We start from the raw sequence: 25090 nt of genomic DNA on the forward strand, positions 1-25090 counted from the left end.
AGAAGAAACTCACCTAAGAGGGGAATGAAATGAATTTTGAGAATTGTTCTATTCCCATTCCCTGGGATTTTCACTGCACTCATAGCAAAGCTTCACCTGATTTAGGCCTGGTTTATATTAGAAAAGTGCCACTGGTTTTACTAAATCAACTAAGATGCTTTCCTGTAGAGTCACTTACACCATTTTAACCCTCACTTTTACTAGTTTTGCTTAAGTTGGTCAGTTATCAATGCAAGACAAACTGATTTGGGGAAAGAATAAACTGGATTAAGAGCATTTACTAGATAGATTTTGAATTGAGTTAGTTAAAGGAAAGCCCTTGTAGTAAGTGCCCATCCACCATGCTGTGGTAATCCCCTGAGGGTGCAACCGGCTGCTAAGTGATAAATGCTGTATTCGCATTGGGATTAGCATCTCCCCTTTCTCCTCCCTTCCCCTATCAGCAAGAGCACTGGGAGAAGGTCAGAGGAGGGAGAAGAGATATATTGTCACTACCCCATTGGAACACGCATCTTTCCAGAGACACCTGAAGATTGCTGTGGAGAAGAGAGGCTCTTCTATGAGGTAGGACTTCTCTGCTTCTAGGGAAACTTTTTGTTTAAAGGTGGGTTTTTGTGTGGAAATAACCAAACTAGTAGAGCAGAGTTACTTTCCTTTCAGAGATTTGTCAGAAAGGGGCTGTATCACATAAGTGGCTAAAAGTGGGGAACAAATTCTAAAAGTAATATTCAGGCTCCAGTTATTTTCTTACCTTGAATCAAATCGCCTGTCACCCCTGCCGAATCCCAGTGTCTGAAGTGGCTTTTCAGGCTCAAGCTGATGAGCTCCTTCCTGTGCCAGGGAAACATTCTCTTCTGATTTTTCTCCTGACCCTGTTTTCTTTTCCTTTTCCCCATTCCTTTCCCTCTTTCCCGTTCTCTCCACCACCAAGTGCTTCCAAAACTAAATGTTGATAGAACTGCTAGTTCTAATCTAATGTTAATAGTACTAGCAATTCCCTGCTGGGACAGCACACCAGGGTGTCCCAGTTAGAGGAAAAGCAAGTGGTGAGGCCTGGATTGTGTGCCTGGGGTAAAAATCCTAGCTCTGAAATTAACTCTAGTGGAGGGCATCAATTTCATTAAAATAATTCTAATCTAATTACTGCCCATCCTTTCATCCCATCAGGGAGTTTTATTAAGGTAACATACAATTATGTTTATAAATTGTACCTGATCTGTGTGTTGAGTGTAATCCATATGCCTACATAACAATTCTTGTTTAACAAACCTAATATGGCTGTGTAATATTAGTGGGTAGTATGTAACTAGATAACAATTGCCTCAATCACTTACAATCTACTACTGCCAAAACAAAATGATACTCCCAGTTCTTTTTTCTGAAGAATCACAGCAAACCAACAGACAACCCCCGCCAATTATTATAAATGTCCAAATTGCCACCAGACATCTTTTTTTGGTAAGTGCAAGAAACTAGGTGAGTGATTCTTATCCAACTTGGGATAGTATTATTTAAAAAAACAAGCACACAAACTCGTAAATTTGTGTAATTACTGTTGCCTCATAGTTGTAATTTGACAGTTATGTTATGAGCACCTGGTGATGGTGATGAATTTGGCTGTCCTAATGTTAATAAATGATGTATTACCCTATGTACCTCTTCTTGTAGGCCAGGGGACGGTGTACCTGATGTCCTGTATACATCAGAAACCAGAACTATAGTTATGGTTTATAAAACTTTAAAAAAATAATTTAAGTCAAAACAAGATAAGCTTAAGGTTCAGATTTTCAGCAGGTAGAAGCCCTGATTAACCCCAGTTGTGTGTGCAAGGACATGTCATGTTTACATTTCATGATGGCATGTAATCATGTAGATTCCCCTGGTGCATGTAATTGCAGTAATCTTACATAAATGGAGATATAATGTTGTATGCACTAGTTTCCATAGGGACAAAGATCTGGAAATTTGAGCATGAATAATTTGTCTTTGCCATGCATCTGAGGAAGTGGGTATTCACTCACGAAAGCTCATGCTCCAAAACGTCTGTTAGTCTATAAGGTGCCACAGGATTCTTTGCTGCTTTTACAGATCCAGACTAACACGGCTACCCTCTGATACTTGTCTTTGCTAATGTCATTTAAGCTTTATGATATGTTGTTCTGAACCAGTGCCAGGACTACAGAGCCCTTACAGAAGTCCTATTAACTAAACTAAATAAATATGCAGTGGAATTTGGTTTGACTGCCCCACTTGAAGTGGTCATTTGGCTGTGTGAGTTAACTCTTGCTTTACAAGATCCAGTTCACATTTTGTGCTAACATATTTGCCCCTCACTTATACTGCTCCATGGGTTTTTCCATTGTAGAGATGTGGGTCCTAATCCAAAGTCCATTGAAGAGAATGGAAAGACATACACTGGAATCAATGGGAAGGCTCCCATTGACTTCAGTGGGTTTTGGATCAAGCCATTTGATAAGGATTTCTTTCAGGTTTCTTCAGTAATTTCAAAGGTAGGAAAAAAACCTTCCCAGTTTTGAGTGGCCACTAATAAGACTTAGACAGTGGTACAGCTTGATAGGCTACCAATTAAAGCTAGTTTTAGCTTGATCACTGTTTCTTGTCCTGAAAATTATTAATACAATTTTGCCCCACCTTTCCAAGAGGGAGGTTTTCCTTTATGTCTCTCTGATTTGGAAAACTGACACTTTAGTAAGATTCACAGACAGCTCATGTGAGGATCAAATGGGGAGAGTTTGTACTGATCCTTATAATCGATTGTCTATGTATAGGAGAAAGAGGAACAATCTGAACTCAAGTATGTGCACTTGAATGTAGATAACCAAACTGCACAAGAGCAAAACTCCAGAGACAAGACTTAGCTGGAATAAGGAATGAAATGTTACCTACAGAATCCCACTGGGAAAGGTGCTACCAAGGCCTGAGTCTCCACTGCCTTGTCCCTTGTATTGTACAATGCTATCAAATCCAAAAAGGAGATACACACACTTTCCACGGATACATATAGTGAAGAGTAGGTACACACACTATGCACAAGGTACAGCACAATGGAGAACGAGACTCCAGATTTCTTGTATAAACTGGAGATCAGAAAATAATCTGCATATTAAGTGTAAAACAGGACAACACTGGTAGTTTGAGAAAAAATTGGAGAAAAATATGTCAGTGTCATGCATCGAGGCACATTAGAGGCAAAACATGATGACCTTGAATAAGCTGAAACCAAGAATTTGTTTTTGCATTCATGATTTACATACTCTGATATGTTATCTTGAGACTCTCTTAAAACAGTTTCTGGCTCTGATCTGATTGTGGGTGACTGGAGGGAAGCTGCAGGTGAAGCCTTGACCAATGCAGGTGGGTTGACAGCCCTGTGTATACAGCACATCAAAAATTGGCTGGTTACACCTTTTATAGTGTGGGAAAGGCATGTCTCATTCTGCCTCTTGCACTGCGGGTAAAGGTGCATCTCTGTACGATTCAATGGGTTGTTTTGCAAATGCATCAAACAGTTTAGTTTTTGGGGTTTTTTGCACATGGGGCTGGGGAGAAATGGTCTGAGGTAAGTTTAACAAAGACAAATGCAAAGTGCACCACTGATGAAGGAACAATCAGTTTCACACATACAGAATTGGAATAGACTGTCTAGGAAGGAGTACGGCAGAAAGGGATTTAGGGGTTATAACAGGCCACAAGCTAAATATGAGTCAACAGTGTGATGCTGTTGCAAAAAAAGCAAACATGATTCTGGGATGTATTAACAGGTGTGTTGTGAGCAAGAAACGAGAAGTCATTCTTCTGCACTACTCTGTGCTGGTTAGGCCTCAACTGGAGTATTGTGTCCAGTTCTGGGCACCGCATTTCAAGAAAGATGTGGAGAAATTGGAGAGGGTCCAGAGAAGAGCCAGACGTGTACCCAGAAGCCTCCTACTACAAGACGTGTAGCCAGAAGCCTCCTACTACAAGACAAACTCAAGAAAGAAACCAACAGGACTCCACTGGCCATCACATACAGTCCCCAGTTAAAACCCCTCCAACGCATCATCAGGGATCTACAACCCATCCTGGACAACGATCCCACACTTTCACAGGCCTTGGGTGGCAGGCCAGTCCTCGCCCACAGACAAACTGCTAACCTGAAACATATTCTCACCAGTAACTGCACACTGCACCATAGTAACTCTAGCTCAGGAACCAATCCATGCAACAAACCTCGATGCCAACTCTGCCCACATATCTACACCAGCGACACCATCACAGGACCTAACCAGATCAGCCACACCATCACCGATTCATTCACCTGCATGCCCACCAATGTAATATACACCATCATATGCCAGCAATGCCCCTCTGCTATCGGCCAAACTGGACAGTCTCTACGGAAAAGGATAAATGGACACAAATCAGATATTAGAATGGCAATATACAAAAACCTGTAGGAGAACACTTCAGCCTCCCTGGCCACACTATAGCAGACCTTATGGTGGCCATCCTGCAGCAAAAAAACTTCAGGACCAGACTTCAAAGAGAAACTGCTGAGTTTCAGTTCATCTGCAAATTTGACACCATCAGCTCAGGATTAAACAAAGACTGTGAATGGCTTGCCAACTACAGAACCAGTTTCTCCTCCCTTGGTTTTCACACCTCAACTGCTAGAACAGGGCCTCATCCTCCCTGATTGAACTAACCTCATTATCTCTAGCTTGCTTGCATATATATACCTGCCCCTGGAAATTTCCACTACATGCATCTGACAAGTGGGTATTCACCCACGAAAGCTCGTGCTCCAATATGTCTGTTAGTCTATAAGGTGCCAGAGGATTCTTTGCTGCTTTTACAGATCCAGACTAACACGGCTACCCCTCTGATACTTGATTTCTAGCCCAGTGACTATGTAAGTATCCACAACAGAGCCATTATTGGGCTAGAGAGTGAGGGAATGACTCTAGCTCCATTGTTAGGACAGCCACTTGGGAGGTGGGAGACCATGGCACCAGTTCCCCTCTCCAATGCCACTTTCATTATTTAGCCACAGTGGAACAGCTTCAAGAGCAGAGCCTGAGGAAATCCCACCTCAGAATAGCCCATAGCTCAGCAGTCCCAGAACTTTCCTGAAAGGTGGGAGACCCCAGCTGAAAACCTTTCTCCTCCTTTGGCAAAGAGGAGGGGAATTGGTCTCCCACATCCTAGGTGGGTGCTCTAACCACTGAGCTACAAATTACAAAGTAGATGACACCACTCTCACCCCCGAGTTCTGCATGGAGTATTGCAGGCACCTACCTCATTCCCATAGGGAAGTGGCTTACATGTCTCAGCCACCTGACTCCAGGCAGCAGGTTCATGGTCATAGATCTCAAACAAAGATAGGTGCCTCCCTGCAGCCTGGAATTAGGCACCTATCTATGCCCCATGCAGGGGCAGGGCCTAGCACACACCCGCTCATCAGTGTATCCCATTATGTAGTGTGGGCCACTCCTCACCTATCGAGCTGGCTTTTGTGGATCGCAATCTACCAGCTACGGAGTTAACACCAGCAATAGAGGCAGATGTTTTTGATGCTGAAGGTCCCATTTTGGGGGAGGGGTAGCTCAGTTGTGTGAGCATTGGCCTGTTAAACCCAGGGTTGTGAGTTCAATCCTTGAGGGGGCCATTTAGGGATCTGGGGCAAAAATCTATCTGGGGATTAGCCCTGCTTTGAGCAGGGGGTTGGACTGGATGATCTCCTGAGGTCCCTTCCAACCCTGACAGTCTATGATTCTATGATGTCAGGTGCCGCTTCCCACCCCAATCCATTGTATAGGGCACTTAGGCACCTAACTTGGCTTTGTGGATCTCAGTGTTGTGACTGATTTTCTAGATGGCTAAAAGTTAAGCATTGTGACAGTCAGCATTGCAACACCTAAGTCCCTTCTTGGGTGCCATCCCAGGTGCTTATCTTGAAGCATTATCAGGGGACCATGGCTGGACAAAGGGTAAAGCACAATGGTAGGACCCCATGGATTCCTCAGCATTAGCTACCTCTTAGACTATCAAACCTTAAAGAACTGCTGCCTCAAAGCATACTTGTAATTTACCAAACCTAATCAGGGTGAAGCAGCAGTCACGGTCTGAATTGTGGTAAATAATGCTCCCCAAGTACAGAGTTCCCTTTTTTCTGGTGCTGTGTTGTCTCCTCTCCACCTAAGACCCTGCAGAAATAATAACCAAACAAAAACCATCAGGCAACCAGAGAATGGGGGCTGCGAGGAGGAGCATGCCACCAGCCCCCCACCTTGCTGCAGATGGCTGTGGACTAGTCACTCCCACCTGACTGTCCTCTTTCCCCAGTGCAGCTCATACAAAATATGTTTTATGCCAATGGGGGCATGATGAGGATATTGAGGCTGGTATCCTAGAGACCACAGGGGCTCCCAGCAGGGTGGGGGCCATTCCAACCAGTTGTATTGGAGCCTCTGCATTCACTGTGGCTGCAGGTGTTACATAGACCTGCAGGAATTTCATCATTATTACCGCCTGAATAGAAGCACGTATGAAAAAAATATAGTAAAGTTAACTAGGTCTGTCTAAGCCGTTGCTCATCAGCGGTTTCCTTGTTTTGTAACTGCTCTCTGAAGACATGTTTGACTCACCTTATTTAAAACATTTCTGAAGGGGCGGCTGGTGCCAGCATGCAGCGACCACACCCTTTTCTTGCCCATGATCTTATGCCCTGGCAATGTCATTTAGAAGAGAGGAAGCCTTAGGTGACTTTAAAGACTGACTTCAGGGTAGAACAGTATTTTAACATGTCCTTTCAGGTGTGACAAAAGCCAACTAAAGATAACAATTACTTTAAACTTTAATCTATCTTAAAATGTACTCCTTTCAGTATAGCAATCCTGGGTCACAACATTTCTGTTTATAAGCTGGTTCGTGCTCATTAATGAGATTGCCACATGACATTTCAATTTTACTCCTCATTTCAATGTTTACTAAAATGCAGTCTTATGAGTATTTTTTTTTTTAAGAGCAGGATTGTAGTTTGCTGTTATTCACCAGCTGGCTAACTCACTGTAGAGCAAAAAAGCAAGTTCCTATCCTGACCCTACAGGTCGGACTACTCAGTCCATAGAGCTGGTATACTTCAGGGATTTAAGCCCACACCCGCATGACAGGTGCATTTCATTATCACTCAGATAATCTTTCATCATATATTAGGCTCAAGCCTGCATGATCAGATACGGTTAGCTGAGCAACAGAAGAGAGAAATATGAGTCCCTATAAAAAAAAAATAGAAACCTACTTAGTTGTAAATAAAGGTTCATTCTAACAATGCACTGATGTTCATTAAAAAAGAAATCATTTTTCTTTAAATACATTGGCTGGTTTATATAGAATAAGATCACTACTGCAATGTATTCTGGGACGTTGCATGTAAGAATCAGACTTTATTGAGCTATTTGTTTTGAGTGATGTTGCCTGTTTGCTATTTCCATCTTTTTGTGCATGTGCAGCTGCCCTACATGTTAAGGGAAGTGGCTTATGCACACTCTGAGGGACAACTGAGAATTTTATATGTTGGAGGTGCTGGGCATGAAGGGTTGAGTTTAGGCTGGTAGGTCTCCTTTTCACTGTGTTGTGTTAACTGGCGCTACACATTGCACAGGGTTATCTCTTACAGAACATTGTTTTAGTTACAGATCCATAATAGAGAATGACTGAAAATTGGATTTGAGTTGCTATATTCAGATGATACAGCATATTTGGGTGCCCCTGTATGTAGGCCCTCAAGTACTATTCACAGCCAAGTATTGGCCTATTGGACCACCAAATACCCCTCTCTAACAGTCAATGGGACCTCCCCAGTGCCTGTAGTCATCATCTTGGTGGGGACAGTTTGTCTAGTGGAGGTGCTGAGAGCCATTGAACAAACTGTACCCCCTGTATATGATGGACACCGCCTGAAGCCAGGGGGTGTGGCTGTATATATTTTTTCAATCTCTTTGAGGCTGGCTAACTGGCATGCCCCCCCCTCCCCATCCCATTTCCCATCAAGTGGCTATCTGGCCTATGGCTCTCATGCACCTGAGCCTTCCAGTAGCCAGCAAGTATACCCGCTGCCAAGCCCAATCCTCCAGTGATCTTCATGGGAGGGGGAGAGTAAGGATGGACGGCCCTTCTACCCTCACCCTTCATTCAGCAGAAGTGAGACTGAAAGGCTTCTCCTGGTCCTGCTGATCCTGCTCTCTTAGGCTGACTGAAGCGCCCTTGGCTGTAGGATGGAGAAAATATTAATAGTGATCAAGCGAATAAGCAACTCTAGTTTGGACATGCCCCTGGCAAGCATCTGCTTCAACTTTGCAAGACTATTCTTTGGCGCTTTCACCTTCAGAGACATTCCCGGACATGCACAGTGCAACCCCACAGTGAGGTCATGGGCCTGTAGAGTAGCAGTGGCAGCACTGGGAGGGCCTGTCCTGTTCCATTGCTGCTGAGTGGGGGAGAACAAGGCCACCTCACAGAACAGGACATTGGAGATCTTGGGGAGGCAGAAGGCCTAGTCATTGGCCTCCCAAGCAATCAAGCTAACCAGCTGCTCTGACCGTGCTGAGAGGAGAGTCGAGGTGTTCCCTGCCACTGGGTGGTTCCTCTAGAATGTGGTCACAGGTAATAACCAACAATTAGATGTCTATTGGAGGAACAAGTGAGGACATTGTCAGACTCTGTGTGTGCGTGTGAGTCAATGTAGCTCAGACCTATGAGGCCGGTGGAGGAGAGATTCTTTTCTTTCTTGTTTCTAGGAGGCCAGCCCAGAGTAGGGTGACCAGATGTCCCAGTTTTATAGGGACAGTCCTGAGATTTGGGGATTTGTCTTATATAGGCACCTATTACCCCCCTCTCAGCCATCCAAATGCAGCTGAAAATTGCTGGGCTGAACTGAGATGGGCCAACAGAACCAATATTCATGCTGTTTAATGCATTTTTATATTCAGTTTGCCTCTCTCTGCATTCTGTTTCCCCTCAGCTCCCACGCTATAAGAAGCATCTTAGTATGATAGGCAGAGTCCTGGTGTAAAGAAGACACAATGGGTCGACCTGTGTTCTCACTTGCGTCCATGGAGTCCCACTGAAAACAGCTGTGCTGCATTCATGCAACTCAGGGCTGAATATGAGCCCTGTGTATTTAATCATCATCACATCCTTCCCCAGTACTTGGGAGAGACAGGGGAAAGAGTTTAAAACTACATGGGTTTGGCCTAGAGACAGGATGGTCTTGGGTTAAAACACAGGTCCATGTCAATAGACTTAGGATCTTTTCCTGGCCTTGTCACAGAACTCCTCTATGACCTCAGGCAAGTTATCTAACTTCTATGGGCTTCATTGTGCCCCAAGGAAAGAACACTTCCCTGGTTGAGAGGGCCCTTTCATTAATGTCTGTAGAGGGCTTTGAGATCCTTCAGTGGAAAGGGCTCCATAAACATAGTGTTTTCATTAGTGTTCTGCAGTGCCAAGAAGGGTTCAAGCTGGCACTGTATCCAGTGGTCACGTGTTCAGCCCTTCTGGATACAGTGCAACTGATGTCACTTGACAGTCATCCCCCGGTGACTGATTAAAGAGGTGTTGGGCATCCCACCCTCTCTCCTACTTAAAGGAATTGCAGTTGCAGCGTAGGTCCTTCAGGGTGGGAAAGTAGGAGTTGGGAGTCCAAAGAATGCTGATCATTCTCTGGAAGAACTCTCTACCCACAAGGATAAAAGCTGCTTTTCTCTTTTTTCTGTTTTATGTGGAATAAGACCTTTCCTGCCTCCTGAAATCCTCCCCAAAGATGGAAACTCTAGAGAACATTCTTAGTTAAAATGAATCTTGGATACACAAATGCAAAAAATCTTGTCTTCTTATTAACTTGTTCAGTTAAACCGGCATGTTTCAGGGCAATAGCCAACCTCTAGCTGATCCTTGGCACATCCCCTTGTTATGTTCATGGCAGTCAAACAGAGAAATTAGATACAAATATCAAATACTCTTGCAGGAAGATAGCAATGTAATTTCACCTTGTAGAAAATCACCACTTTGGGAGTTTTAGAATTCAGGACAATAACACACAAGGATCCCAAACCAGAGAGAGACAAAGCAGGCTGCTCCCTAAACCAGAGGCACAATGCGCCCCATCTTTCTCTATGCTTGCTTTCTGAAAACTAACTCTGGATATGATTTCATGCTTCCCTACATAGAGCCCCCTGCCTGCAAGCAGGGCCAGGAAATCCCTGAGCATTTAAAATGGTAGCTTACAATTTTAATAGAGTATTCCATACTCCACACCCCTATGAGCAAGTTATCCGATAACTGCCTACTGCAGGGTTTCTTGCATTTCCTCTGAAGCATCCGATGTTGGTTACTGTCAGACAGAGGATACTGGACTAGATGAATCACGGTTCTGAACAGGTTTTGCAATGCTTATGTACCTGTCAGTATTGTTTCATTCATTCCTTGCATCTTTGAATTTTCATCCACAAAATGTGTTTTTGATTGACAATGAACACATGGGTTTAGTCCCTGCTACTATGAAGATAAGATCTCTGTTTAGATAAGGCTTCCAATTAAAAATGCCTGTAAACATTCACGTAAACAAGGGACACGCTTTGTAGATAATTCACCTTGTAGAAAATCACCACTTTGGGAGTTTTTATTGTGAACAATTACTGCAAAGTCTTTTCCCTAGCATGAGAGTGAAGTGACCCTAGGTCCCTGGGGCGGAGCCTTCAAACCAACACATCCCTGAGTGGGCAGGCTTTTTGCAATATGAGAAAGCCACACCTTTTGTTATTGTTCTGCTTCAGTTGAAATAGCAGGAAGAGTTGGGAACATCTGCTTTACTGGCCCACAGGGAATGTTCCCCAACCTTTTCTGCTCCTTTGCATGCATCTCTGTGTAGCAATCTAATCCTTCCAGAAAGTAGAACGTCAGGATTGCCAAACAGACTAATGTTACATGAAGGTTGACACTTGTTCTCTCATGATGCACAGATAGTCCTAAAATCCATGTCCTGGTGGCACTGTGGAGTTCTCTGTTTATTGTGGTTCCAGATAAAATGTGCTCGGTTGACAAGTAAATGGATGGTTTTTCTAATGCCCAGCCCTGCAATGTCATTCTGGGGTCTGAGAGCTTTCCAATTCGTACATCATCATTACCACAGTAAAAAATGTTCTGCAGGCCACACTATGCCCTCCATTTCATATATTTCAAGGCGCCAGAAGGGCCAATTGTGAACACCTAGTCTGACCTCCTGTGTAACACAGGCCAAATAATTTCTAGAAGAAATCTTTTAGAAAAACATCCAATCTTGATTTAAAAATTGCCAGTGATGGAGAATCCCTCACAACTCTTGGTAAATTCTTCCAGTGGTTCATAGGAATTCCTGTTGTGTCTGTGTAACCTCAGTCGTCTCCAGATTATGCCCTTGGTGACACTTGTGTAACTTTATTGCCTATAGTGGGCTTGCACTATAAATGATGTAAAAGATGGGACCTGTAATTAGAATTCTGATGATGACGTACAAGAAGGAATTAAATCTGACACTATCTCTCATAAGAACAGCCATATTGGGTCACACCACTGGTCCATTTAGCCCAGTATCCTGTCTTCTGACAGTGGCTATTGCCTGATGCTTCAGAGCTAATGTCAGAACAGGACCATTATAAAGTGGATCATCCCCTGTCATCCCCCGTCTTTCTGTCTGTTACTGTTTGGTTTTTACCAGGCTCAGCTGTCAAAGCTCTTCCTCCCCACCCCCCTTTACAAACACATTTCCTTGGGGGCACATGCTCATGCACAGACTCTGGTTGGCGGCTATGTGCTTCAGATTAATCCCTCCAAATCACTGTACAGTACGAATCAGCTGGTCGTCTTTGCTAGCTAGAATTCCCATTGACCCTTCAAGTCTGGCAAGCTCATAATAAGCAATGTTTACAAACCCATTAACTTTCCCTTCTTTACATTTAACCAGGTATCAGTTTAATCCCAGTGGCATGTGACAATGACAGCAGGCAGCTTATTCTGTAAGATGCTGCTGTGCAGAGCAGCTTTGGGTTTCCATTGATGCGACACATCTATGCTCCACAGTACTGCTACAAGTGTTAGCTCAGCTAGTCCATTCCCTCCACGGTGTAGGTTCACTCCTGCCACAGAGGTTTAAGAGCCAAGTATGTAAGTGAGATCTCATATTATCAAGAGTTTACTAATGGTCACAGAACAAGCAGTGTTATCATAAATGGTTACTGAATTAACAGAGACAATTCTGTGATGTTGTACCACTGCCTGTATTATTGTGTTTGCTCTGTGGGGTTATGTCTACACTACAAATGCTCCAGTAGATCCTTCTGTGGCATAGACACATTCTGCATTGACTCGACGGAAGGTTTTTTTCTGCCCATGTAGTAAATCCGCCTCTACAAGAGGAGGTAGCTCGGTTGAGAGAAGAAGGGAGCTAGGTTGAGGGAAAATTTCTTCCATCCACCTGTGTCTGCACCAGGGATTAGATTGACCTAACCACTGCACTAGAGGCATGACATTTTTCACAGCCCTCAGTGACATAGGTAGGTCAATCTAATTTTTAAGGATAGACCAGGCCTTATTTTGTTAATTTGCTGATTCCCAGGGAAAGGGTCTGTTGTGGTATATTCTCCAGGGCTTTGCTCAGTCTAGTCTTAAATTACTCTTGTTACAGAACTTCCACCACTCTCACTAAGAGGCTCGTAAAACTCACCATTAGACCTCTCTGTCTTCATTCTCAAGCCCACATTTTCTTGTGCTCAGTTTCATCCCATTGATCTTTAGTACTACACTCATGAGCCACCCTAAACACCTCCTCTCCCTCCCTGGCATCAATATTTGGGCATGAAATGAAGGGGGTGAGAAGAAAGAAGAGAAGAGCAGGAATAGTTACATTTCATACAAGGGACCAACAAAAATTGGCTGTTCCACCAAGGTGGCCACCTAATAAAGGTGTAGCACAGGGGTGGCCAACTGTTAAAGTGCGGCTTGCAGAGCCCCCCACATCCCTCCCATTCTCCACCTACCAGACTGGGGTGGGGGAGGGACAAGAGAGCTTAGGATCTCTGCCTGGCAGTGGGATGGTGGGGTAGGAGCTTCTGCCCAGTGTGTGTGGGGGTGTCTTGGGGCTTTAGCCCCACAGGGCGTGCCTGCTGGGCCTCGGGGCTTTAGCAGGAGTAGAGTTGAAGCCCCAAGTCCTTGCAGGTGTGCCCCAGCTCTCGAACTTCTGAAGATTGTCAGATGTGGCTCAGAGGATCAGTACATTTGGCCACCCCTGGTGTAGCAGAACTGAACTCAGATTTTGGGGCTGTCTCTTAATTCAGGAATTTGCCTTATAAAGGTAATTGCTTGTATGGGTTTCACTGTGTAGTACAAAAGTAAGCGGGAGACAGGCAAATGCAAATACAATATTGTTATGCTGGAAGGTGCTAATGGCTGCCATCAGGCATGTCTTTGATCTATAGATAAATTACAAACCTGTTAAATACAGTGTTATTGTAGCTGTATTAGTTCCAGGATATTGGAGAGAAGAAGTGAGTGAAGTAATATCTTTTATTGGACCAACTTCTGATGATGAAAGAAAGAAGCTTTTGAGCTACACACAGCTCTTCTTCAGGACTCCAGACCCTGGTCTCCAGACCTGAAGAAGAGATCTGTATAGCTAGAAAACTTGCATCTCAGCAACAGAAGTTGGTCCAATAAAATATATTACCTCAGACATGGTTAAAGTCAATGGATGTACTAAGTACCCTTCATTCAGGCTAAAGGGAGGGAACAATTTAGCTTCTTTAGTGTAGTGATAGCTGAAGCAATAGAAGTCACTGGCCAGTACGACAAGTCCTGAGCAGAAGATAAGCCTTGGGTTTTCCTGGGGACTGATTACAAATGCAGGAGCTTGTGGATTGATTGGTTGCAGCTGTGTGTGAGAGGCCAAAAGCAATGAGAAAACCAAAAGAAAGCTAGCTGCAGACAGCAAGAGAGGTAGTTGTCAGAGTGGTCCTGAGAGCAAGCAAAAGACATAGTTCCTTAGTGTACAGGATTGGCTGTAGAGGCGGGTTTGGAAGTTATGAGCAAGGAAACTACCTGGTGTTGTTTGTTCCTACTGTGTTCAAGGAAGCAGGACTTTGTGTACAGTCTTTGTGAGTAAGTTGGATTGCACCAATCTCTCCTCCTAACAAAAGGGGAATAGAATATTACATAATTATTAGTTATCTTTTGTATAAAGCCAACAGTGGATTAGGCGGCATCCTGAAAGACAAGAAGACAAAATCTCTTCCTTTAAGCGCTTACAGTCTGAACAGACATGATGCCAATGCAAGAAAGGGAGGGGAAGTTTGACTGAATTGTGAAGTTTAGCTCATACCTTGTAATACTGCTCTATTTTTGTTTGGATTGTAAGATAAAGAGTGGGCAGAGGAGACAGGTTCAGGCCCAGCAAATTTAGCAAAAAATTGCATTCAATAATGTTGGAATGTGAAGGATGCAGCTTTTGAAAAACCAGGACTCTTCTGCCTAAGAGGGACATGTAGGTAGCCCCATGTAGACATTCTTGAGAGCAAAACCTGCCCAAGTTACTCTCTGCTTATTTGTCCTCCTGGTCTTCCATGTCTCCAGTCTCTTCTTCTGAAGATAAAGCCTCAGAAGTTTTCCTGGAGTTCTTCTCTGACTGTTTTCTTGCAGCCATTGGGTTAAGTATTATACTCACAACAGTATATGGGCAGGAGGCAGGAGTTTCTATGGAAAGCATTTAACTCATCTCATATTCCAAAAAATTCCTTTAAACTTTCTGCATCCCACTTTCTGCAGGCAAAATTGCAGTTTTCTTTCTTTACAACTCTTTGAAAGCACCACAGTGGGAGAGCAGGTATGTTATTACTGACACTCTCTTTCAATTGACATTTTTGCCTTTGTTCAGCAGATGCTAATGAATGCTGAATTTTTAAAGAGGAAACTTACCGATTCCATCCTGTTAAATCTCTCTGCAGTTTTGTGCAAAGGGAAGAATCTCTCTCTCCCTCCCCCCCCCACCTTCCCATCACCATAGTGCATGAGCTTCCATGTTTATTAAATTAATACCCAGCAAAACCTGAATACAGATTATCCTTTCTCCACAGTGCATGTAAAATGCTGTTGTCTTTTTAGTCATAGAACGATGATATTGATAAAGGAGATACATTCAAATTTGGCATTTCCTCTAAGGAGGCCATTGCCTGCTCTGACAACAAATCTATACAATACAGTAACATGACAAGGAGCATTGTCCATCCATGGAGGAAGAATATAATATAGTGCTAAAGAAGAAGCTAATATTTTCTCTTTCCTTATGTTCACATGTGGCTATATACTCCATTAGTCCAACCAGCTGCAATTTAACCAAGAAAAAAATATAAAAATTTCATAGTTCGCTCAGCTGCCTGATGGTTAAACTGAGAGCCATAGGTGTTCTGAAAGTTTCAGTATGCCTTTATTTGAACTAGTTTCCAATGTGTCCATCAGCCAGGGGTCCCTGTGATCTGGGACAAATGGTATCCATGCTTAGCTCATATGTAGTACTTTTGAGCCATAGATCTTAAAGCACTTTATAAAAGGAAGCAAGTACCATCACACCCATTTTAGAGATGTATGAAGCTGAGCCACAGTTACTTGCCCAAGATCACATAAAAGTTTGGTGGCAGAACTAACCCTCGCACCCAAGTCTCCAGACTCCCAGTCTAGTGCTGTATCCTCAGAACCATGCTGCAGTTTTAGCAGCTTAATAAAATATTCTTATCATTGCCATTTTTGTCACCCATATTCTGTATCTGTCATGGGACTCAGGCAGTGTCTCAACCCTTGTTCTCCCAGTTTTACAGCCTCTTCTATTACATTTTCCCCTCTTAAAAAAATATTTTGTGTGAATAATGCTAAATTGGCAGCCCAAACCTAACTCAGACTCTGAGCCTTTAGTTTCCCCCATCACTAGCTGCCCTCCTGCATGACCTCTTCAGCTGTACTAGTGACCTGTCTATGGTTCCACTTCACTGATGTATAATAAAGATCACACAGGACATACAATGGGAGTAGCTCATAGTTGACTTGCCTCATTGTTTTTATTATGACACATGACTCCTCCCACTCATCAGCACTGTTGTGATATATAAACAGTTTGTTCAGAAAATTAGATAGTTTTCTTGGCCTCCCCATTTCATCATATGTTCTAGTGACAAGGGTGCTCTAGTCTTCTCATTGAGAGGACCACTTTATCAGGAAGCATGTTTCATGACAAAGAAAAGTGAATACTGTACCTATTATTTTATTATTATTACTCTTTTCTACTGCAGATGTTGGATAACAGCTTTAACTCAATTTTAGATGGTCAGGGATTACTCATCTGCTCAAAGTTAAGCATGTGCTTAGGTGTTTCTCTGAACTGCACATAGTGCTCAGCATCTTGCAGGATTGTGCCTTTTTGTGCAGTGCCTAAATCAGGGGTTCTCAGGACACATGTTTTGGTAGCCTCAGAGTGCGGCCACCAACTCTTGCTGGTGGCTGTTCTCACACTTTTTCCTAAAATACTTAATTACCTTTAGGAAAGCCAAATAAATATGCACATATACACGTCCATATCATTGTAATTTATTTATTGCTAGCTGGTAAGTCTGTTGTGAAAAGTGATATTAACTAACATACAAGTATCACTTTTCACAGCAGACTTACTCAGCCCTGCCAAGCCTGGGGACAAGTTAAACCCTGGGTGGGAGGCCAGGGAGGCAGCAGGCCGCTGGAGCCTGAAGCCCCACTGCTGGAGCCTAAGCTTTGCCACTGCAAAGCTGGAGTCCAGGGCTGGAGCCTGAAGCTGTGTGGCCGGAGCCCAGGGCTGGAGCCTGCCACCCCATCCAGCGCTGGCTTTAGGCCGATTCCCCCAATTCCCCCTGATCGGGCCCCGTGCCTAAGAGGGCCCCAAGCCCTAAAGAAGAGCGCATAACTTAGGGGCCTATTTAATTTTTACTTACCCGGTGGTGCTTTGGCGGCACGTCCTTCAATCGCTCTAGGTCTTCAGCGGCATTTCGGTGGCGGGTCCTTCAGTGCCACAGAAGACCCAGAGCGAAGACCTGGAGCACCGCCGGGTGAGTCATCCCTGCCGGGGCCCCATCGAAACTATTCAAATCGGGCCCCACGCTTCCTAAAGCCAGCCCTGACCCCACCACTCTAGAGTTCAAGTCCAAAGCCTGAGCCCCACCGCCCCTGGGAAGGTGGAGAACTCACTGGCTGCCTGGTCCTCCAGCATTGTGCCCCAGGTGTCTCGAGAGGGGGGCAGGGCCCAACCCCTGCTGGTGGCCCCAGCAACCAACACCGAGACGGTGCATCCAGGAGGAACAGAGACAGGGATAGGGTTGCCAATTTTCTAATTGCACAAAACCTTGCCCTGCCCATGCCCTAACCCTTGCCCCGTCCCTTCTCTGAGGCTCGGCCCCTGCTCACGCCATCCCCCCTCCCTCTGTCGCTCGCTATCCCCCACCCTCACTCACTAGTTCATTTTCGCCAGGCTGGGACAGGGGGTTGGGGTGCTTCAGGGAGTATGGGCTCTGGGGTGGGTCCAGAGATGAGGGATTGAGGTGCAGAAGGGGGTTCCAGGCTGGGAGTTGAGGCTGAGGGGTTTGGAGTGTGGGAGGGAGCTCCAGGCTGAGGCAGGGGGTTGGGGTGTGTGAAGAGGTAGGGGCTCTGGGCTGGGGGTGCGGGCTGTGGGGTGGAACCAGAAATGAGGGATTCAGGGTGCAGGAGGGGGATCTGGGCTGGAACAGGGTGTTGGGATGTGAGGGGGTTGAGGGCTCTGGCTGGGGATGTGGACTCTGGGGTGGAGCTGAGGATGAGAGGTTTGGGGTACGGGAAGATGTTCTGAGCTGGGGCAGTGGGTTGGGGCACAGGAGGGGGGAGGGGTGTGGGCTCTGGGAGGGAGTTTGGGTTGGGGTGGGGGATGAGGCTCGGGGCAGGGGGTTGGGGCATGGGAGGGGATGCGAGGTCCAGATGGGGCTTACCTCATGTGACTCCTGGGAAATGGTGACATGTCCCTTGGCTCATAGGGGAGGCATGGCCAGACAGTTCTGCGTGCTGCCTCTGCCCACGGCCAATGGGAGCTGTGGAGCCGGCACTCGAGGAGGGACAGGGGCAGCGCACGAAGCCCCTGTGGCCGTCCGTCTGCCTAGCATCCAAGGAACATGTTGCCACTTCCGGGGAGCTCTGTGGAGCCAGGTAGGAGCCTGCCAGCCCCACACCAACTGGACTTTTAATGGTCCGGTCACCAGTGCTGACCAGAGCCACCAGGATCCCTTTTTGACTGGGCATTCCGGTCGAAAACCTGGCACCTGACAACCCTAGAGGGGGAGGGGCCGCTACTTTGCCCTCTCCTCCAAGCCGCGGAGCCTGTGGCCACAAGAAAAGCCCCTGGTGACCGTATTTGAGAAACGCTAGCCTAAATCCTAGATTGTGATCGGTCGAGTATGGATTATCTTTATGATATTTGTTTGTATAGTATGCAGTACAGTGGGGCTATGATCTTTGTTTTGGGCTGTTTGGTACTAATACCATTGATATAAAAAACAAAATAATAATAATGCCTATCAGATATACACAGGTTGATGATGAAAGACAGCAAAAAAAGTTAATGAAAACAGAAATCCTAGCAAGCATAAGATACTACTCTCTGGAAATAGTGTGTTACTTACTCCTTTAGGGTAAAATCCATGCTGTTTACCACACTGACAAAATCCTTCTTGGTTTGCCAATCAAGTTCCTTGGCAATGCAGTCATAACACCTTACATGGCCACAAAAATGTGCATATAACAGTCACTTTACAATGCAGTCCTATGTATTCAAGACTGCACTGCGATTTTTTTACAACTCATTTTTGTTCCACTGAGATAAACTCCAATCCTTCAAATTTAACCTTAATCTGATGAGTAATCCCATGGAGTCAATAGGACTGCTCATCTTTAAAGTTAGGTACAGTATGTGTAGGATTGGGACAATATATCTCCAAGAACTGGAAAATATAGCTGGTGTTTTGGCTCAGTTTTCTGTTTTGTGACAGAGTTCAACCTTCCCAACTTGAAAAAAATGTGATAGCTGAACCTGGAAAATTGGATCTGTACTTTTCAGAGTTATTGTACAAGGGAAAAGTTCTCTGAAAAAAACAGTAATAAGAATTAGTAATAAGAGAGGCATATTCTGGGCTATATATTGCAATATTTTTTCTCTTTACATATCTTTTCTATACTGTATTTTTCACACAAAAGTGCTTTTTTCCCCCCTTAAAACTTCCATGATGTTTCTGTGAATAGAAGTTGGCAGCACAAGGTGTATATGCTGGAAATAGCTTATGATAAAACTGTGGCACATTACAAAGTTTTGCAGTTGATGTAAAACTGGGGAATCAAAAAATCTAGTGTCATAATTAGTGGTAACTAATTTTAACAAATACTTCACAAAAACAAGTAAAAATATGATCCTTGCCCTGAAAAGTGCACTGGCTAGATTTGACATGATACCACAAGGGGCATAAACAGATACGGGGTGATGTGGAGAAGGAAGAGCAAGGGCAAGGGTGACAGTAATAAGATCATGTGGTAGCTCAGGCATGTACACATCTTCAAGGTTTTGTTCATTGTTTTCTTTGGAGGTTGTTACGGTTCCATCCAGTGAGATGCCAAAAGTCAGATTATTGTGCAATTTTTGTTCCTTGAAAAAACAGATAGTAAAGAAAAAACTATTGCAACATTTTGGAATCCTGACAGTCTGTAAGAGTAGAAATAGAACACAGAACTCAACCTGAGCTATGCAGGAAAGCTTGGAACTGGTATAGGATGGTTTCTTTGCTCTTTATCCTGAAAAAAATAAGAGTAAGCAACAAGTTAAACACTGGTAAATATTTGCTTTAGTTAATGAGAAAAAGTGGGATCTCAGCTAGATTTTCTATTCTTGACTACTAGAGCCACTTTCTGACAGGGAGATTACTGGCTACTCTGTCTTGTGCTCACTTAGTGGATCTTACTGGAGATTTCATATATTAGGACAGTTGTAACTTTTGTTAATGCACCACGAAATCACCATGACTCAGGATAGGTGGCATTCCATAGTTAGGGACAGAGCTGCCCAGAGGGGGAGGCAAGTAGGGCAATTTGCCCCGGGCCCTACAGGGGCCCCCATGAGAATATAGTATTCTATAATATTGCAACTTTTTTTTAATGGAATGGTCCCCCGAAATTGCTTTGCCCCAGGTCCCCTGAATCCTCTGGGCAGCCCTGGTTAGGGATTGATTTTGCAAATACTTCTGTATGTAAATACATGTACTTATACCAGTAGTTTCAGTGGCTGTTCACCTAAGTCTACATGACTTTGCAGGATCAGGCCCTCAAGTATTAAGGGGAAGATACCCAGCTAGTATAGATTGTACCAGAGCCCCATTTGAAGTCAAAGGAGAAATGACAATTGATGCCAGCTGAGGATCTGTCTCTTAGTCTTTTGTTTTTTCCTTATCTGTCCACCAGGACGTTGGGGAAGTTAGAAGTGATGACTTACAGAGTTAGGCCCCATCTACTCCCTGTAATAGTTAAGGTTATTTTGTTGTGAATAATTATAGTTTCAGCAGTAAACATGGATGTAGGGGTGGGGGCAAGTCAGAGATCAATGAAAATATTCAATACAGCTCACCATAATCATCTTTTTCTGGCCAAGTCAAGGATCTTCTCTTGTGACTGTAACATACTGGTTGTCACAGTTCAGGGCAACTGCATCCACTCTCCCTCCATGGTCCATCAAAGGCACTCACTCTAGGCTCTCAGCTCCTTAGCCATTGGCTCTCTTGGGCAGACCTGTGTCTTTCTCTCTCCTGACCAGGGTCTTTCCAGGTTGTGCAGTTCCCTGCTTACACTGTGGTATCTCCCACAAGCCAGACTGCCTCAACTAGCCAGCACCTGGGCTTTGCTTTCTCTCTCAAGGATATTAATAGCATAATTGTCTGCAGTTACCACACAGCTGTTTCTAAGCAAGCACATTTATTCTTAAGGTGAAAGTGTAACAGAGAAACATATTAAAACCAATAAAGGAACCTACATGCATGCTAAAAAGCTTACCAGAGATCACCCAACTCCAACTTCAGGCTCTGAGAGGTGTTAGTTCTTCAAAACCCACACTGTGTTTTCTCTGTGGTTACAAGTTCATAACTGTCTCGGATTCAGAGCCAGAACTCCCATGAATAGCTCAGTCTCTCCTTTATGCAGCTTGGGCCTTTGAGCTTGGCCTCAGCTAATAGGCGATCAGCAGACAATGGCCCACTCTTCAGCATGTAGCGCCGAAAGGCTGGATTTTTGTATAACCAGAGGTAGGGAATTTGCATTTACCTCCCCGTAGATATTCCCCAGGAAAATCGCTTAACACTTTTTGTTCCAAAAGTCCATTCTTGTCTGGCACATCGTTCAGTGCAGTCCTTTGAACCCCCCTGATCTCGCCTCTGTACATCTCCCCCCCCTTAGAGGTTACATACAATAATACATCAACCATTCATTTTATACAATGGACTCCAAAAATACTTAAATGTAATTCAATAAGGCCTCCCAATGATATGCTAGGAAATTGCCTTATCTGTCTGATCTGGTCATAGCTGGTCTGATCAAAAGCCTTTCATTTATTTAAAAAAAAAAAAAAAAAAGCAAGTTGGATAAGGAACAGCAGGCTGTATAACAATGTGATATCTAGAAATAGCCATAGAAGAAGGCAGGAAACAGTTTAAGGAACTAAGGCTTAGCTCCTCAAAGGTATTCAGCTACCATTCCCATTGAAATCAGTAGGACCCTAAATACATTTGAGGACCTGAGTCTAAGTTAATCAAGACACATTTAGGACTAATTTGGATCCCACTGTCCTGTGTTTCATAAATCCATTCACAAATGATAACTCTAGGACTTGATCCAGCAACTGTTTAAGAGTTAACAATCAGTCCATACTTTGTATAGCATCTGTCCTGCAGACTATAGCTCATGAGCACAGTGGTGGGCATTTAATAATATGCCCCCTGCAGAGAGAGAAAAATGAAAATTAGTAGGAAGAAAGATCTGCTTTTAATAGAGTGCTTAGATACTATGGTGGTGAGTGCTGTAAAATCTAAGATAACAGTTCGGTTGGAGTTCTGAATAGGAGATGTCTGGAATTAAGATGCAGCAATTGTTCTGTTAAACTTGACCACTGGAAAATGGCTGTCATACCTAACATGGCTTTTGTTTCATATCCTAAGATGGCTTAATTTATTTTAAACTAATTTGTTTTCTTTTGTTACATATGTTCAAGTCTAAAGCAGACATTTTTCTCCCTCCACAGAATGGAGCCTAATCACAGTAACACAAACAGCATGTTCAAAATAAAGCTATAAATAGTTTCGCTAACTCACAGAGCTAAGCATTCACTTCAGTTTTGAAAAGGCTGATGGTAACTGCACCTGACTGAACCAGTGAAGACAGCAGATACTTCCTATATAGATAGGCTATGTGTCCTTGAGCAAACTCCTCTACCAGAGCTGTCTTATTTTTAGCAGATAGAAATGTTTAAAGTAATTGGGCCAAATTCTGCTCTGGCTTAGATCAAGGTAAATCTAGTGTAACTACATGGATATTGAGTTACTCCAGGTTTAACCCACTGTAAGTGAGAGGAGTATTTGGCCCTTTGACTCTGTGCACGTGCATGTGTGTGATGTACAGCTTTTATCCTTATTTTGTTATTATAACATTTGTTTCTTTTAAAAGTGCTCTTGTATGTGGGTCACTAGTTATAGGCCTGATTCCACAACCCTTATTTGCACTAGTCAGGACTATGCACGTGTGGAAGGGTTGTACGATCAGGTCCTGTGACTGTTAGTACAAAGTAACATTTTCTTTTTAGTTCTGTGGTCCCCATGATCCCAACAGCAAACTACCTTTGAGTGCAGTGGTGGACAATGAAGCAAACATACTTAAAGTAATATTTAACCCGGAAGGCTTAAATTGCCCAGAAAAAAAATCCTTCCGTTTCAATAGAGTATAGCAAATGTATTCCAAATGGGGGGTATTCAATCACTCCTGGATAGATTCAGAGTGGGTGTTTCCCAGCACTAATTATGGGAAAAGTTTCAGATAATAAACATACTCTGGTGACATCTGAAGATGGTATAGTGCGGTGGTTCTCAACCAGGGGTCCAGGGCCCCCTGGGAGTCTGCAAGCAGGTTTCAGGGGGCCACCAAGCAGGGCCAGTGTTAGATAGGCTGAACCCTGGGGTTCTGAGCAACTTAGCTTTGTGGGAGTCCCTGTGATATGGGGCCCTGGCTTTTATATGCAGAAAACCCATTGTTGTGGCACAGGTGGGCCATGGAGTTTTTCGGCCCTGGCTTTTATATGCAGAAAACCCATTGTTGTGGCACAGGTGGGCCATGGAGTTATCGGCCCTGGCTTTTATATGCAGAAAACCCATTGTTGTGGCACAGGTGGGCCATGGAGTTTTTATAGCATGTTGGGAGGGCCTCAGAAAGAAAAAGGTTGAGAACTCCTGGTATAGTGCACATGCATAGGCGGAATCAGGCTTCCCCAGTTACAGCTTAGCTTTGAAAGGATTAGATTTTTATTGGTAAATGTCAATAAACATTGATTTCACTGTACACACACAATCTGACAAAAAATGTTTCCACTGATAATAATTGAAATTTACAGACAGACAAAGTAACAAAAATGCTGCTAGATAATGTAGAGTTTGATTTAAGGCTGTTTAGTTTGTATATGTTGACATGTAACCTTGACAATTTGTGTATTAATGGTTATAAAGCTTTCACTTCTGAATCTCAATAACTTCTGTCATTAAATAATTGTCTGACCCCCCCAACAATTTCCTACAACTGTGAATATTTAAACTGAGAAAAATAGAAATAAAAATGCTTAAAAGCCATAATTTTGCACAACTGTGAAAATTTAAATAGCTAAAAATAAACCTTACAAATAAACATTGACATTATTTGTCAAAAATAAATTAAATAAAAATCTAATTCTGTCAAGCTTGTTTATATTGTTAATAATAACATTTGTAGCATTTGGCATTTTCAAACTGTTGTGTAAGTTAATTAACAATTAGCATGTTACTCAGAGTCCAATACAGTACCCCTTTGAGGTATCTCTGCTTTTGATCCTAAGACAAGACTTAGAGAGTGAAAACAGGGAGATTCCCCAGGTTAAATTTTCGCAGTTTGAACAATATCAATACTGGTGCTTTAGAAAGTTATGGGACTATTCTCCCTTTGATACATGGATTTCCAGTGTTAAGCCTCAAAACATGAATGATCACCCAGTTGTGATACATCTGAATGTGATGCTTCGGCAGAAAAACTCTAAATACTGTAAAACCTCATAAAAATTATGAGACACTCTTGTTTAAAAATACTGCTCAATACTGCTCAACTCTTAAAATATCCCAAAGCTAAGGGCAAACCTCGTTGAAAGAGCCTTCTTGAATGAGTTGTGTTTAGAGATTGGTAATTTGCAATGTAGGTTATCTGGACAACAGAGGTGTCTATTGATAAGATCCCAAGAAAAACCTAGGACTGGAGAAATAAAAGCTGATAGTGCTACAGCTGTCGTCCAGGTTTGAAAAGTGACAAGGAACTAGACACTACTTTTCTACCTGTAAGGAACAGGTTTTTTAAAATCTTCATAATCATTCCCTAACAACAAAAATCTACCATGTACTCAGAGAGAACAATTGATCCTGAACCATTGCAGTCAATGGGACTTTCACATTGACATTGTGATGTTGCACCCCATAAGACTTTATGGAAATATGCTTATGAATGCATATATGACATAACTGCAATGTGTTTTGTGCTACATATGCCATGTAACATATCTGTGTAAAGGTTCTGATCTACTGAATATATTCACCCTATTTGTATGCATGTGTCGTTGTATTCAAAGTTATGAATATTGGCTGTATACTTGTTTGATTTTAAATAGCCTTAATAGGGCATTTGGTCAGCTTCCTTAGAAAGGAATTTGCAA

The 25090-nt window shown here is 43.4% G+C and overlaps 1 protein-coding gene across 1 annotated transcript in view; it reads left to right on the forward strand.

Moving 5' to 3' along the window:
- Nucleotides 1–451: 451 nt before the first annotated feature.
- LOC127043314 (gap junction beta-6 protein-like) overlaps nucleotides 452–25090 on the forward strand; it is a 71607-nt gene continuing 46968 nt past the window's right edge. Inside the window, exon 1 of the mRNA XM_050937326.1 lies at nucleotides 452–564. Coding sequence (XP_050793283.1) covers nucleotides 560–564 — 5 coding nt within the window. The 5' untranslated portion in view covers nucleotides 452–559. The remainder of the gene's footprint in view (nucleotides 565–25090) is intronic.

Source organism: Gopherus flavomarginatus, chromosome 1 (assembly GCF_025201925.1).
Source record: "Gopherus flavomarginatus isolate rGopFla2 chromosome 1, rGopFla2.mat.asm, whole genome shotgun sequence".
NCBI classification, from domain to species: Eukaryota; Metazoa; Chordata; order Testudines; family Testudinidae; genus Gopherus; species Gopherus flavomarginatus.